The sequence below is a fragment of the Pan paniscus genome, chromosome 1 (genome assembly GCF_029289425.2).
Source record: "Pan paniscus chromosome 1, NHGRI_mPanPan1-v2.0_pri, whole genome shotgun sequence".
Lineage (NCBI taxonomy): Eukaryota > Metazoa > Chordata > Mammalia > Primates > Hominidae > Pan > Pan paniscus.
In genome coordinates this window covers 51,063,470-51,080,870 of record NC_073249.2, presented here as the reverse complement: position 1 = coordinate 51,080,870, position 17,401 = coordinate 51,063,470, and the positions used below count along the sequence as shown (strand labels likewise).

At 36.7% G+C, this 17,401-nt stretch overlaps 1 protein-coding gene across 4 annotated transcripts in view; it reads left to right on the top strand.

The window, feature by feature from the left end:
* NEK7 (NIMA related kinase 7) overlaps positions 1-16,044 on the top strand; it is a 165,356-nt gene extending 149,312 nt beyond the window's left edge. For all 4 annotated transcript variants that reach the window (XM_003823069.4, XM_055110070.2, XM_063597983.1 and 1 more), the window contains one exon: positions 13,031-16,044. In XM_003823069.4, the coding sequence (XP_003823117.1) occupies positions 13,031-13,141 (111 nt within the window). In that variant the 3' untranslated portion in view covers positions 13,142-16,044. The remainder of the gene's footprint in view (positions 1-13,030) is intronic.
* The last annotated feature ends 1,357 nt before the right edge of the window (positions 16,045-17,401 follow it).

Below are 17,401 nucleotides of genomic sequence, written 5' to 3'. Positions count from 1 at the left end.
ATCTTCACTAGCTTCAAAAAGTGACCCCTTAGTAACCACGAGTCAACCTATTATGTGTATTTAACATTGTAAAAATGGGTTTTTCTCTTCTTCTAATTAATAAATTTTAAACCCTAGCTCTTAATACAATTCCTGGTTTATAATACACAGGTGACTATTTTATCCTCCTATTCATGATGGCAGGAGCACAAATAACTCTACGATCTTAAAGTGGTATTATAATTTTGTATTCATTAAAAGAAGAAGGTGTGAGATGTGACCTTGTTTATGATTGTTATTTAGTCTTACAAGAGATTATTCATGGATCCATATGAATTCACATTTTTAAACCAAATTATTAACATTAAAGGCATAAAACTTAGTCTGTGGTTGTTTATAACATAAAAGTAGGTTACTTGTGATTTTTCCCCTTATTATAACAAAAGACTTTTGCAACTTATTTTACCCCCACTAGAGTAACAGGTCTATTTAAGTATATCTTTAGAACAACAAATAGTTATTTCATAAATACCAAGGAAGATTACATCAAATTCAGAATTCAGCCTATATAAATCTCCTATTCTGTAATTTACAACCCACTTTTCTTTAAAAATATTTGAGATAATTTATTGCAATGGACATGACTTACCTGTTGTTAAAAGGAACATTTAAGTAAAATTCAGAGCCAGGGATAGAAGGGAATGTAAATGTATACCTGTTATGACCAACAGACTTGCTGTGATTGAGATTCTCATTTAGTTATTGCTTCCTTTATCTCATGGCACAAAGGGAAACATAGTAAGCAAATTAGTTTCTGCTTATAAGGGGGAAATATACTATTAATAGTTCCTCACAGAAGACAAAGTTTTCTCCTACTAAATTATGGTATAAATATCTCATATGAAGATCTTTGAGTAATGTACTAAGCAGTGTCTTCAACATCAATTTTATAGCAAATACCTAGGTGATGTTTGATAAAATCCAAAAGCAAATATCAAAGCACAGTTTTGGAAAGGCGCTTTGTCAGCAGGATAAACAAATGTGCTCCCAGGATGCAGCCTTCTGGTGGTCTAATTTAATTAAAGGATAGAACTTAGATTATCCAAAGTTGTAAAGATGAATTTTATTCATTACAGAGTCTTCCCTAAATTTTAATTCTCAACAAGAATTTGATAGGACCCACTACATGGCACACTATTTAAGGTTATATGCTCTTTGACAAGAATCTATTCTGCCGATTTGCTTAAGGGAAAACAAACAACATGTCAGGTGGACACCCTTAGTGAAATTTGAGCCATCTTACCACTGTGTTCACTGAATAAAACTCAGACCAATCTCTGAGTGGAATAAACTATGTTACTTTCTCCATTCTATGATGACCTGTTAATATCTAGTCACCCATGTCTCCTGACTGGAACTCAGATGATACCTTAAATCAAGTGGCATCCCTTTATAATGGAAATGATTTGAAATTAGTGTTACTAATAATCATCATGTATATATAGCTGTATTAAGCATCATGAGAAATTCAAATCAAAAGACCAAGTAGGTAAAAGTAAAAGTAAACAAGCTGTCAACAATGGCAAGTGGTAAAAGACCTGCCTGAAAAAAATCAAATGCCTTGGGTTCCAACTCAAGTTCCACCTTTAATTTTTTAATTCATTCTTGGATTTTTCATCTATAAAATGAGACTGTTGTGGGAGATTACAGTGCTTTAAAAATAATTGTTAAAATTATATGGAAGGTTTTGTAAAATGATAAGTTCTATATAAATATGAAATATTTTTATCCAGAATGATACCTGCCATTAAGCAAGACTAAATCAACACATGAGTATTGAAGATAAGCATACAATTAAAAATAATCGTTTAATATAGGTTACAACTTTTTACTTGAGCTGTCTCCTTTATCTTCATAATCTGGATCTGGTAGAGTCACAAAAGTGATTTAATGTCTACAATTCAGTTATCTCAATATGAATGCAGAATTAAACCCAAAATTCAGGCGTTCATATTTCTACTCAAATCTCAATGTGTCAGCATCTCAAATGTGATGACTTCAAAAACTCAAAGTATCCTTCTTGCCCTCTCCAGGCCACACCTCCTTTAGTGTTACCACTTCTGTTATCCCATTTCAGATACCCTGGTGAATATTTCTGATGAATGCTATTTCTTACCTGAAATCTTAGAGGAACTTAATTGAGCATTCTGCTGGCATTGTTCTCTTTTTGTCTGTGTACCAAGAAAATACGTGCTGAAGCACGACTCTAATGATTTCTCCCTCTTGCCTTAAATACTGATTTCCCATTGTCTGTGTGAATAGATTTCAAACCCCTTAAATCTTTCTTTTCTTTGACCTCAGCTTATCATTTCATCCCTGTTGCTCCTCAGTCATGCAGAAGTACTTGCCATTGCTTTCACACACATCATACTTTCTTTGGCCAAGAATCAAATTCTGTTACCTCTGCTTAGAATTCTCCCCCCCACTTTTATATATTAAGATTTTGTTCTTGCTTCAAACCTCAGCTCAGATGCCACCTCCACAAAACCTTTTCTTTTTTCCTCAGCCAGAAGTTACCCATTCATTCTTTCATTCATTCAGCAAGCCAGTGAGCACTTACTGTTCATCCGGTATCCATCCTCTAGATCTTGCAGTTTAATAGAAGAAAACAGACATTTAATGAAGTACAATAAAGTGTTATAAGGACTTTAATACAAGTATGTGAAGGGTACACTGGGGGCCAAGTAGAACAGAGTTAAGTTCCATGTAGCAAACACAGTAATGAGGAAGGACTTTAGAGAAGAGATATACAGTGAGCAGATGCATGGGTAAGGCAGACAGGTGAGAGAGCTAGGGGTTTTGAGGGAGGTGTTATAAACAGAGGAGCAGCATAAACAAAGATATAGGGGCATGAAGCAGTTTGGCCAGCACAGAACTACAAGTGCTTTATTACGGTTAGAAAATAGGGTGGGGTGGGGGAAGGGAGAAGGAGTTTGGGGCTAAATAGGAGCCTGGAAAGGGAAGCAGGAGACTGATGTCAGTGGCTCATATTATGCCAGGCTAAGGGCCTTAGCTTTTCTTTTCTTTTCTTTTTTTTTTTATTATTATTATACTTTAAGTTTTAGGGTACATGTGCACAATGTGCAGGTTAGTTACATATGTATACATGTGCCATACTGGTGCGCTGCACCAACTCGTCATCTAGCATTAGGTATATCTCCCAATGCTATCCCTCCCCCCTCCCCCCACCCCACAACAGTCCCCAGAGTGTGGTGTTCCCCTTCCTGTGTCCATGTGTTCTCATTGTTCAGTTCCCACCTATGAGTGAGAATATGCGGTGTTTGGTTTTTTGTTCTTGCGATAGTTTACTGAGAATGACGATTTCCAATTTCATCCATATCCCTACAAAGGACATGAACTCATCATTTTTTATGGCTGCATAGTATTCCATGGTGTATATGTGCCACATTTTCTTAATCCAGTCTATCATTGTTGGACATTTGGGTTGGTTCCAAGTCTTTGCTATTGTGAATAATGCCGCAATAAACATACGTGTGCATGTGTCTTTATAGCAGCATGATTTATAGTCCTTTGGGTATATACCCAGTAATGGGATGGCTGGGTCAAATGGTATTTCTAGTTCTAGATCCCTGAGGAATCGCCACACTGACTTCCACAATGGTTGAACTAATTTACAGTCCCACCAACAGTGTAAAAGTGTTCCTATTTCTCCACATCCTCTCCAGCACCTGTTGTTTCCTGACTTTTTAATGATTGCCATTCTAACTGGTGTGAGATGGTATCTCATTGTGGTTTTGATTTGCATTTCTCTGATGGCCAGTGATGGTGAGCATTTTTTCATGTGTTTTTTGGCTGCATAAATGTCTTCTTTTGAGAAGTGTCTGTTCATGTCCTTCGCCCACTTTTTCATGGGGTTGTTTGTTTTTTTCTTGTAAATTTGAGTTCATTGTAGATTCTGGATATTAGCCTTTTTCAGATGAGTAGGTTGTGAAAATTTTCTCCCATTTTGTAGGTTGCCTGTTCACTCTGATGGTAGTTTCTTTTGCTGTGCAGAAGCTCTTTAGTTTAATTAGATCCCATTTGTCAATTTTGGCTTTTGTTGCCATTGCTTTTGGTGTTTTAGACACGAAGTCCTTGCCCATGCCTATGTCCTGAATGGTAACGCCTAGGTTTTCTTCTAGGGTTTTTATGGTTTTAGGTCTAATGTTTAAGTCTTTAATCCATCTTGAATTAATTTTTGTATAAGGTGTAAGGAAGGGATCCAGTTTCAGCTTTCTACATACGGCTAGCCAGTTTTCCCAACACCATTTATTAAATAGGGAATCCTTTCCCCATTGCTTGTTTTTCTCAGGTTTGTCAAAGATCAGATGTAGATATGCGGCATTATTTCTGAGGGCTCTGTTCTGTTCCATTGATCTATATCTCTGTTTTGGACCACTACCATGCTGTTTTGGTTACTGTAGCCTTGTAGTATAGTTTGAAGTCAGGTAGTGTGATGCCTCCAGCTTTGTTCTTTTGGCTTAGGATTGACTTGGCGATGCGGGCTCTTTTTTGGTTCCATATGAACTTTGAAGTAGTTTTTTCCAATTCTGTGAAGAAAGTCATTGGTAGCTTGATGGGGATGGCATTGAATCTATAAATTACCTTGGGCAGTATGGCCATTTTCACGATATTGATTCTTCCTACCCATGAGCATGGAATGTTCTTCCATTTGTTTGTATCCTCTTTTATTTCATTGAGCAGTGGTTTGTAGTTCTCCTTGAAGAGGTCCTTCACATCCCTTGTAAGTTGGATTCCTAGGTATTTTATTCTCTTTGAAGCAGTTGTGAATGGGAGTTCACTCATGATTTGGCTCTCTGTCTGTGGTTGGTGTATAAGAATGCTTGTGATTTTTGTACATTGATTTTGTATCCTGAGACTTTGCTGAAGTTGCTTATCAGCATAAGGAGATTTTGGGCTGAGACAATGGGGTTTTGTAGATATACAATCATGTCGTCTGCAAACAGGGACAATTTGACTTCCTCTTTTCCTAATTGAATACCCTTTATTTCCTTCTCCTGCCTGATTGCCCTGGCCAGAACTTCCAACACTATGTTGAATAGGAGTGGTGAGAGAGGGCATCCCTGTCTTGTGCCAGTTTTCAAAGGGAATGCTTCCAGTTTTTGCCCATTCAGTATGATATTGGCTGTGGGTTTGTCATAGATAGCTCTTATTATTTTGAGATATGTCCCATCAATACCTAATTTATTGAGAGTTTTTAGCATGAAGTGTTCTTGAATTTTGTCAAAGGCCTTTTCTGCATCTATTGAGATAATCATGTGGTTTTTGTCTTTGGCTCGTTTATATGCTGGATTACATTGATTGATTTGCGTATATTGAACCAGCCTTGCATCCCAGGGATGAAGCCCACTTGATCATGGTGGATAAGCTTTTTGATGTGCTGCTGGATTCGGTTTGCCAGTATTTTATTGAGGATTTTTGCATCAATGTTCATCAAGGATATTGGTCTAAAATTCCCTTTTTTGGTTGTGTCTCTGGCCGGCTTTGGTATCAGGATGATGCTGGCCTCATAAAATGAGTTGGGGAGGATTCTCTCTTTTTCTGTTGATTGGAATAGTTTCAGAAGGAATGGTACCAGTTCCTCCTTGTACCTCTGGTAGAATTCTGCTGTAAATCCATCTGGCCCTGGACTCTTTTTGGTTGGTAAGCTATTGATTATTGCCACAATTTCAGCTGCTGTTATTGGTCTATTCAGAGATTCAACTTCTTCCTGGTTTAGTCTTGGGAGAGTGTATGTGTCAAGGAATTTATCCATTTCTTCTAGATTTTCTAGTTTATTTGCATAGAGGTGTTTGTAGTATTCTCTGATGGTAGTTTGTATTTCTGTGGGATCGGTGGTGATATCCCCTTTATCATTTTTTATTGCGTCTATTTGATTCTTCTCTCTTTTTTTCTTTATTAGTCTTGCTAGCGGTCTATCAATTTTGTTGATCCTTTCAGAAAACCAGCTCCTGGATTCATTAATTTTTTGAAGGGTTTTTTGTGTCTCTATTTCCTTCAGTTCTGCTCGGATTTTAGTTATTTCTTGCCTTCTGCTAGCTTTTGAATGTGTTTGCTCTTGCTTTTCTAGTTCTTTTAATTGTGATGTTAGGGTGTCAGTTTTGGATCTTTCCTGATTTCTCTTGTGGGCATTTAGTGCTATAAATTTCCCTCTACACACTGCTTTGAATGCGTCCCAGAGATTCTTGTATGTTGTGTCTTTGTTCTCACTGGTTTCAAAGAACATCTTTATTTCTGCCTTCATTTTGTTATGTACCCAGTAGTCATTCAGGAGCAGGTTGTTCAGTTTCCATGTAGTTGAGCAATTTTGAGTGAGATTCTTAATCCTGAGTTCTAGTTTGATTGCACTGTGGTCTGAGAGATAGTTTGTTATAATTTCTGTTCTTTTACATTTGCTGAGGAGAGCTTTACTTCCAAGTATGTGGTCAATTTTGGAATAGGTGTGGTGTGGTGCTGAAAAAAATGTATATTCTGTTGATTTGGGTTGGAGAGTTCTGTAGATGTCTATGAGGTCCGCTTGGTGCAGAGCTGAGTTCAATTCCTGTGTATCCTTCTTGACTTTCTGTCTCGTTGATCTGTCTAATCTTGACAGTGGGGTGTTAAAGTCTCCCATTATTAATGTGTGGGAGTCTAAGTCTCTTTGTAGGTCACTCAGGAGTTGCTTTATGAATCTGGGTGCTCCTGTATTGGGTGCATATATATTTAGAATAGTTAGCTCTTCTTGTTGAGTTGATCCCTTTACCATTATGTAATGGCCTTCTTTGTCTCTTTTGATCTTTGTTGGTTTAAAGTCTGTTTTATCAGCGACTAGGATTGCAACCCCTCCCTTTTTTTGTTTTCCATTTGCTTGGTAGATCTTCCTCCATCCTTTTATTTTGAGCCTATGTGTGTCTCTGCATGTGAGATGGGTTTCCTGAATACAGCACACTGATGGGTCTTGACTCTTTATCCAGTTTGCCAGTCTGTGTCTTTTAATTGGAGCATGTAGTCCATTTACATTTAAAGTTAATATTGTTATGTGTGAATTTGATCCTGTCATTATGATGTTAGCTGGTTATTTTGCTCGTTATTTGATGCAGTTTCTTCCTAGTCTCGATGGTCTTTACATTTTGGCATGATTTTGCAGCGGCTGGTACCGGTTGTTCCTTTCCATGTTTAGTGCTTCCTTCAGGAGCTCTTTTAGGGCAGGCCTGGTGGTGACAATCTCTCAGCATTTGCTTGTCTGTAAAGTATTTTATTTCTCCTTCACTTATGAAGCTTAGTTTGGCTGGATATGAAATTCTGGGTTGAAAATTCTTTTCTTTAAGAATGTTGAATATTGGCCCCCACTCTCTTCTGGCTTTTAGAGTTTCTGCCTAGAGATCCGCTGTTAGTCTGATGGGCTTCCCTTTGTGGGTAACCCGACCTTTCTCTCTGGCTGCCCCTAACATTTTTTCCTTCATTTCAACTTTGGTGACAATTATGTGTCTTGGAGTTGCTCTTCTCGAGGAGTATCTTTGTGGCATTCTCTGTATTTCCTGAACTGAATGTTGGCCTGCCTTGCTAGATTGGGGAAGTTCTCCTGGATAATATCCTGCAGAGTGTTTTCCAACTTGGTTCCATTCTCCCCGTCACTTTCAGGTACACCAATCAGATGTAGATTTGGTCCTTTCACATAGTCCCATATTTCTTGGAGGCTTTGCTCGTTTCTTTTTATTCTTTTTTCTCTAAACTTCCCTTCTTGCTTCATTTCATTCATTTCATCTTCCATCGCTGATACCCTTTCTTCCAGTTGATCGCATCGGCTCCTGAGGCTTCTGCATTCTTCACGTAGTTCTCGAGCCTTGGTTTTCAGCTCCATCAGCTCCTTTAAGCACTTCTCTGTAATGGTTATTCTAGTTATACATTCTTCTAAATTTTTTTCAAAGTTTTCAACTTGTTTGCCTTTGGTTTGAATGTCCTCCTGTAGCTCGGAGTAATTTGATCGTCTGAAGTCTTCTTCTCTCAGCTCGTCAAAGTCATTCTCTGTCCAGCTTTGTTCCGTTACTGGTTAGGAACTGCGTTCCTTTGGAGGAGGAGAGGCGCTCTGCTTTTTAGAGTTTCCAGTTTTTCTGCTCTGTTTTTTCCCCACCTTTGTGGTTTTATCTACTTTGGGTCTTTGATGATGGTGTTGTACACATGGGTTTTTGGTGTGGATGTCCTTTCTGTTTGTTAGTTTTCCTTCTAACAGACAGGACCCTCAGCTGCAGGTCTGTTTGAGTATCCGGCCGTGTGAGGTGTCAGTGTGCCCCTGCAGGGGGGTGCCTCCCAGTTAGGCTGCTCAGGGGTCAGGGGTCAGAGACCCACTTGAGGAGGCAGTCTGCCTGTTCTCAGATCTCCAGCTGCCTGCTGGGAGAACCACTGCTCTCTTCAAAGCTGTCAGACAGGGACATTTAAGTCTGTAGAGGTTACTGCTGTCTTTTTGTTTGTCTGTACCCTGCCCCCAGAGGTGGAGCCTACAGAGGCAGGCAGGTCTCCTTGAGCTGTGGTGGGCTCCACCCAGTTGGAGCTTCCGGGCTGCTTTGTTTACCTAAGCAAGCCTGGGCAATGGCGGGCACCCCTCCCCCAGCCTCGCCACCGCCTTGCAGTTTGATCTCAAGACTGCTGTGCTAGCAATCAGCGAGACTCCATGGGCGTAGGACCCTCCGAGCCAGATGCGGGATATAATCTCCTGGTGCGCCGTTTTTTTAAGCCCGTCGGAAAAGCACAGTATTCAGGTGGGAGTGACCCGATTTTCCAGGTGCCGTCTGTCACCCCTTTCTTTGACTAGGAAAGGGAACTCTCTGACCCCTTGCACTTCCCGAGTGAGGGAATGCCTCGCCCTGCTTCGGCTCGCGCACGGTGCGCGCACCCACTGACCTGCGCCCACTGTCTGGCACTCCCTAGTGAGATGAACCCGGTACCTCAGATGGAAATGCAGAAATCACCCGTCTTCTGCGTCGCTTACGCTGGGAGCTGTAGACCGGAGCTGTTCCTATTCGGCCATCTTGGCTCCTCCCCGCCATCTATGGTGGCCCTTAGCTTTTCTAAGAGGTATGAGGAGCCATTGAAATGCTTGAAGTTGAAGCATCACCTGGCTAGTTAGGCAGTGCTAGAGAAATTGGAAGACAACCGAAAGCAAAGCCGTCAGCTGGAAGACTATCCAAGAGTGTGGCAGTGGAGATGGTGTGGCAGGAGCAAACAAAAGGTTTAAGGAGCCCGAGACCAATAGGACTGGTTGCTCACGGTTAGGCAGGTGGGAAGGAAGTATGATGAGATGTTTGATATGAATTTCAAATTTTTGACTTACGAAGTTGGAGGTGCTGTTAGGAAGAGCCGGTTGGGGAGAAAAAAATACTAATATTTCAGTTTTAAACATGTTTAATGTGAATATTTACGTGCAGCTCTACTCAGAAGGCAGTTGGAGGTATGGGAACAGAGCCTGCAAAGATTTCTAGGCTGGAGACAGATAACCTGTGTTCCTCAGCATGTTGGTGGTTATTGAAGGCATGGGAATAAGTGCAGTTGTTGAAGATAAGAAGGAAGAGTGAAACAGGAAAAGAGTTAAGGAAAGGAAAATATTTAGGGCATACCAACATTTGGTAGATTTTTCAAAGGAAGATAAACCTACAAAAGAAACTAGGAAGAAAACGTCAGGGAAGTGAAGGTCTAGGCCGGAATTGAATGATGTAAATCCAAAAGGATAGAGCTGACCAGGATGAAAGGGACTGGAAATAGTCTCAGTCAAATCAAACACAACCATACTGGAGGAAGGGAGAGAGAGACACAGAAGGACAGTTGTGTGTGCTTACATTTCTGATGTGGCACAGCATTTTAAGAAACAGGCTGTGTCCTTGGAAGACAGAGACTAAATTGGTATGAAGGTGAAGATTACAGTCAGGTAATCAAAGAGATTTATATTAATTCACATCAAATAAATGTGAAAGTGACCCAAGATGAGGGTTGCAGTACTTGGAATGGAGAAGGATACTGTCAGCTGTGTGGGTATCGATACCTCCGTGTACGAGGTGCAACAACTCATAGTTAAACAGATTTTAGAAAAAGAGGAAAGTAATTATTTCCTCCTCTGGGCAGCCACACTTAATCTTTTACCTTTATCTCACAGATATCTCTTGAGATACCTATCACTTTATAGTTTATAATAGAATTATTTCTATGATTTCCTCACTTTCACATTTGTTTCTTTGTTCTATCTTCCGCTAGATTGTAGGCTGTTTAAGGGCCTGTGCTGTGTATTTTTCATTATTGCTTTATCCTTACTACCTAACAAAGTGTCTGGTACATAATAAATACTCCATTGGAAACTATTGAATGAACAATTGAATGAACGGATGAAAATGGAAGAGGGGGCAAAAAGAAAGAACAAAAGAGTCAGATGGTTAGAAAGGAAAATGAGTCATTCTCTCACTTCTCATCCTGGACAACAAGCCTTCCCTTGTGGACAGGTCCTTTGTCTTATCCGGTGCCATCAAGTATCACCAGCATAGTGTCTCTTGCAGAGTAGATCATTTAGAAATGTTGCTGGAGTGGATAAGTGGGAGCATTCCCAAAGCATATTTTAATTTCGTAGGTTTTCTTTCTTTTTATACTTTATTAATTTTTTAATGTAACAAATAATTGAGGAAAAGTTATCAACAGATTGATTCATAAATATAGTAAAGTATGCATATTCTGTATTTCACATATCTGATTTTATATGGTGATAGCCCTTTTGATTCTTCTGGAAAAGGGAACTCTTTATGACAAGGTACACTTCGTATTTGGTGGAGATTGAATCAATAAGTGGGGAGGGAAAAGCAGACTCCACGGTGCTGTGGCTCTGCCTGTCGCAAGGTCACCAATTGACCTGTCATCCCTTTGAAAGGCCATCCTTAAAGGAGCAGTTTAGAAGCAAGTGCTCACTGGCACTCCCACTACCTATTTACCTTATTCTGTGTCTTTCTCCCTTTTTGTTATTCCCAATTCTTGTCTTTTTACTTTGGTGAACTAGAGAATCACTGTCTTCTTCAACTAAACTTGCATCATTATATCTCTAATCTTGGTTTTTCCTCATGCCAGGAGAACTTAAGGGCCAATCATTCATTCTTAGTGGTTGGAAATTCTACCCTATTCTGAATTATTACACAGGAAAAGTTAAGGTTTCTGAACCAGCTTGAAGGATGTGGCAGTGTTAGGAAGTCAAAAAATTGTTTACTGCATGCATCTACTTGTATTTTAGCTAAATATAATGAACTTTTTGTACCACGGTTATCGTTTCCTGCTATTCTTTCTGCTTGCTTTCTTGTTTTTATCTCTAAAGAAAATATCTGACAACTAGATGACCCATTAGAACACATTATCTTTTAAATTATGTGTCATTATGTAAGTGCTTTTCCCACTTTCTTCTGCATTGTGTATGACTGGATATATTTATTTTTGTTTGTTTGTTTTTTTTTTTTTTTTGGTAACCTGGTAAAATGCCAGTCTCTTTCTGATGTAAATTTATCTTAGATCACCATAATAAAATGCTTTGTGTATTGCTGTACCCCTTAAGGATTTTAAATGCTGCTCTCTGCTCTTTTGCTAGGAATATAAATTAAAATCTTCAGGCTCTCCCAGTGGGTGTAACATTACTATGAAACATTGTTGAATTTCCAAGTGTAGCTAAAATTGATTCATTAAATTTCATTCTGCTAGAATCATAAAATGTAAGAGATTAGGATGAGAACAGCCCTTATAGGTCATCCCCTCCAACCTCCCTATTTAATAGATGAAGAAATGAACCTCCAGAGACAGTGACTTACCCAAGGGCACAGAGCTACAAAGTGCCTTCAACAAGACTGGTTTCCATTTCACTGTACTCCTTACCAAACTCTGACCCTTCATCTGGCAGACTCTTTGACCCACCTCCTCTTTCAGAATGACATTTCTCAGTGCCATTAGCCTTCTCCATAGCACTAGCAACATCTTCAGCCCAGCTTTTTAATCATCACTTGTATTTTCTCTGGTTGAAAGTTATTTTATGGTAGAAATTGAGAACTATGAAGAAATTGTGCTAATTTAAAAATTTACTAAGTGCTAATATCGTGGCCAGAGTTAATGCAAATTCTCAAAATGTCTAAACTGTTCCTAAAGAGACCTACAAAGCAAAAGAATATAGTTTTTCCTCTTAGTTTATTGTCTATGAAGATCATATACAATGTTATGATGACACATAGTTTCATAAACTGATGAAAATTAGAATTGACAATAAAATGCTAATATTCTTCTACCCAATGGATCGAGGACCATATAGGAGGGTAGTTTCTTAATTTATTGAAATCTGCTTTTATTCTATGATATAAATAGAATAAAATAGTAAACCTCAACTCTCTCATCTATAAAGTGAGGACATTTAAATACTGTGTACACAATTGAGGATTGGAATAACACTTATAACTTGCCATATAATTTATTATAATTAGTTTAAAGGAGTGTTTTTTTCTCTAATACAAAATTTAACATAAAACTTTTAATATATATTTGTACAAAATGGTCCATTATAAATGTATGTCAACTCTAATTGCCTTCCATTTAAACTTACAATTAAGTCTGTTGTAGATTCTAGATCAAATATGTATGTGTGTATTTACAGTTAACTTGGAGACTTATAGTTATAAGCCTAGTGTCCTCAGTGACTGCTATCTTCTGATTAAACTCTGAAAAAAATAAGAGAGTCCATTTTAAAGCCTCTGATTGTGGAAAATACTTCTTGGTTGACATTAATACTGTCCATTCAATGCACTTCATAGAACATTTAACTTATTGTAAGATCATTGGCAGCAGTCTTATATATATTTCTAGTACAGTGAATGTTTAGTCAGAAAATGTACTTTCCTTGTAAAATCTATAGCTATTCATAATTTCTTCCTCTCAGTAAACTAACCAAAAATAGTTGTCTTAATCAGGTTTTATTGTTTTTCTTTCTTCACAGCTCCGACAGTTAGTTAATATGTGCATCAACCCAGATCCAGAGAAGCGACCAGACGTCACCTATGTTTATGACGTAGCAAAGAGGATGCATGCATGCACTGCAAGCAGCTAAACATGCAAGATCATGAAGAGTGTAACCAAAGTAATTGAAAGTATTTTGTGCAAGTCATACCTCCCCATTTATGTCTGGTGTTAAGATTAATATTTCAGAGCTAGTGTGCTTTGAATCCTTAACCAGTTTTCATATAAGCTTCATTTTGTACCAGTCACCTAAATCACCTCCTTGCAACCCCCAAATGACTTTGGAATAACTGAATTGCATGTTAGGAGAGAAAATGAAACATGATGGTTTTGAATGGCTAAAGGTTTATAGAATTTCTTACAGTTTTCTGCTGATAAATTGTGTTTAGATAGACTGTCAGTGCCAAATATTGAAGGTGCAGCTTGGCACACATCAGAATAGACTCATACCTGAGAAAAAGTATCTGAACATGTGACTTGTTTCTTTTTTAGTAATTTATGGACATTGAGATGAACACAATTGTGAACTTTTGTGACGATTTTATTTTTAAACGTTTGAAGTACTAGTTTTAGTTCTTAGCAGAGTAGTTTTCAAATATGATTCTTATAATAAGTGTAGACACAAACTATTTGAGAAACATTTAGAACTCTTAGCTTATACATTCAAAATGCAACTATTAAATGTGAAGATTTGGGGACAAAATGTGAGTCAGACACTGAAGAGTTTTTTGTTTTGTTTTAATATTTTTGATATTCTCTTTGCATTGAAATGGTATAAATGAATCCATTTAAAAAGTGGTTAAGGATTTGTTTAGCTGGTGTGATAATAATTTTTAAAGTTGCACATTGCCCAAGGCTTTTTTTGTGTGTTTTTATTATTGTTTGTACATTTGAAAAATATTCTTTGAATAACCTTGCAGTACTATATTTCAATTTCTTTATAAATTTAAGTGCATTTTAACTCATAATTGTATACTATAATATAAGCCTAAGTTTTTATTCATAAGTTTTATTGAAGTTCTGATCGGTCCCCTTCAGAAATTTTTTTATATTATTCTTCAAGTTACTTTCTTATTTATATTGTATGTGCATTTTATCCATTAATGTTTCATACTTTCTGAGAGTATAATACCCTTTTAAAAGATATTTGGTATACCAATACTTTTCCTGGATTGAAAACTTTTTTTTAAACTTTTTAAAATTTGGGCCACCCTGTATGCATATGTTTGGTCTTGTTAAAGAGGAAGAAAGGATGTGTGTTATACTGTACCTGTGAATGTTGATACAGTTACAATTTATTTGACAAGGTTGTAATTCTAGAATATGCTTAATAAAATGAAAACTGGCCATGACTACAGCCAGAATTGTTATGAGATTAACATTTCTATTGAGAAGCTTTTGAGTAAAGTACTGTATTTGTTCATGAAGATGACTGAGATGGTAACACTTCGTGTAGCTTAAGGAAATGGGCAGAATTTCGTAAATGCTGTTGTGCAGATATGTTTTCCCTGAATGCTTTCGTATTAGTGGCGACCAGTTTCTCACAGAATTGTGAAGCCTAAAGGCCAAGAGGAAGTCACTGTTAAAGGACTCTGTGCCATCTTACAACCTTGGATGAATTATCCTGCCAACGTGAAAACCTCATGTTCAAAGAACACTTCCCTTTAGCCGATGTAACTGCTGGTTTTGTTTTTCATATGTGTTTTTCTTACACTCATTTGAATGCTTTCAAGCATTTGTAAACTTAAAAAATGTATAAAGGGCAAAAAGTCTGAACTCTTGTTTTCTGAAATCTAATCAGTTATGTATGGTTTCTGAAGGGTAATTTTATTTTGGAATAGGTAAAGGAAACCTGTTTTGTTTGTTTGTTTTTCCTGAGGGCTAGATGCATTTTTTTTCTCACACTCTTAATGACTTGTAACATTTATACTGAGCATCCATAGATATATTCCTAGAAGTATGAGAAGAATTATTCTTATTGACCATTAATGTCATGTTCATTTTAATGTAATATAATTGAGATGAAATGTTCTCTGGTTGGAACAGATACTCTCTTTTTTTTCTTGCAATCTTTAAGAATACATAGATCTAAAATTCATTAGCTTGACCCCTCAAAGTGACTTTTAAGTAAAGATTAAAGCTTTTCTTCTCAGTGAATATATCTGCTAGAAGGAAATAGCTGGAAAGAATTTAATTATCAGGGAAATTCATTATTTCTACATGCAGAAACTTTTTGCTTCGAATATTGTATCTTTTTAAATCTAAATGTTCATATTTTTCCTGAAGAAACCACTGTGTAAAAATCAAATTTTAATTTTGAATGGAATAATTTCAAAGAACTATGAAGATGATTTGAAGCTCTAATTTATATAGTCACCTATAAAATGTTCTTTATATGTGTTCATAAGTAAATTTTATATTGATTAAGTTAAACTTTTGAATTGATTTGGGGAGCAGTAAAATGAAAGCTATATCTATTCTAAACCTTATTTAGACATTGGTACCAGTTACCCAGGTGAAAATATGGAGTAACTTTGTTTTGTGTGGTAAGGTTTAGGAATGGTGGATGAAGGGTATCTCTATATAAATAAAGTGCTCAACAATGTGCAATGATTGTAAATTTAGTAAGATATTACAGCCATTTCATGAATGCTTTACCATTCAACATAGTATCTATTACAAAACACCTTTCTTGTATCCATATACTTCAGGTGTTGCTGTTAACATTTACTATGATATTTATTTTAACCAAAATGTTACTCACATTAAATGTTTATTCTTTAAAATGAATGTATTATGTTTTTAACCCACAAATGCATACTTACCCTGTGCCTCATATTTCAATAGTACTGTAATATGGACATCTTTTGTGAAATACTTTTATTTTGTTATGCTTTAAATATACATACAAAAAGATTTCTGTTATTAGCTTTGAAAATTGTATAATATCCTAATATAAACAAAAATATAAAAATAAAAATGAATACAGTAAAATGTCTGGGTATCTATGATTTTTTCCCCTAAAGTTTTCCATTTTTTATTTTACTTAATACTTAATGTACAGAAACAGTTCTCACGCATTTTCATAACTTTGCCATTTTGGAGAAGCTTAAGAATTGGAATAGACAAGGGTGATAACAGAGATTACACGAATCCTAAAAAGTAGTTTTATCAACATGCATTAAACTAAGGACATCTTCAGGACATCATTTTCTGTTTTTGAATGAGAAACGTTTTCTAAAAGGTAAAAAAAAAAAAAAAAAAAAAGGAATATTAATCTTACTGCTTTGAATCTTTAGAGCAGGGGTGTCCAATCTTTTGGCTTCCCTGGGCCACATTGGAAGAATTGTCTTGGGCCACACATAAAATGTGCTAAGACTAACAATAGCTGATGAACTAAAGAAAAAATAGCAAAAAAAAACTCATAATGTTTTTTAAAAGTTTACAAATTTGTATCGTACTGCATTCAAAGCCATTCTGGGCCGCATGCGGCTCATGGGCTGTGGGTTGGACAAGCTTGCTTTAGAGTCTAAAATTTACATGACAGATTCAATTCCTGTCATTGTAATGGGCTGCTAAGAATGTTACAGATGGTTTATGTTGAGTGTTATCTTCACATAATAAATGAAGGTTACTGCTATACCTGAAAACGTGAGTCTGAAAGATCTTAGCGGGATGAAACCTACCAGACTGGTGGTACAGTGAGTGGATATACCTTACACATCAGAATTATATTCCAAATATACCGTCATGAAGAATGACCCATTTTGTAATAATTTTAGTCACAAGACAGTGGGGCTAGTTATGAATTTTTATTTCAAAAAAGTATACTTGTTTTTAGGCATATATGCTTAAATGTATTAATTGCTACAGCTGTAAGTACCATTAAATTGATGCAATTACTTTTTAAAATCAGAATGATGACATTATTAACAAAGACAACTGCAGTGAATCCCTTGAGTTATCGAAAGACTTCCATGAAGTTGTTGCGTTCTTTTTAATTACATGTGAATTTCTGGAAAATTAATGATGATTAACAGACAAATATGTGAATGTTTGCAAAGTTTCTATTTAATTGAGAGATTTATTTGAGGGAGTTTTCTTTCTGGTCTTCTTAGATACCAATTTCAATGTTCGCTTGGGTACCTAAATCTATTTTTAAACCTTGAAAAAGTCAAAGGAAATTTTAAAGTTAGGATTTGTAACCAGGGGGTTCGAGTACCTTATTTTTACTATGAATGTTACAATGCATAGGAAATCATTTTTTCACTCCTTTCTCAAAATGAAATCCTGTATATAAATTAATTAATTGCTCATATCCTCACTTTCTCACATATATTATAGGGATATC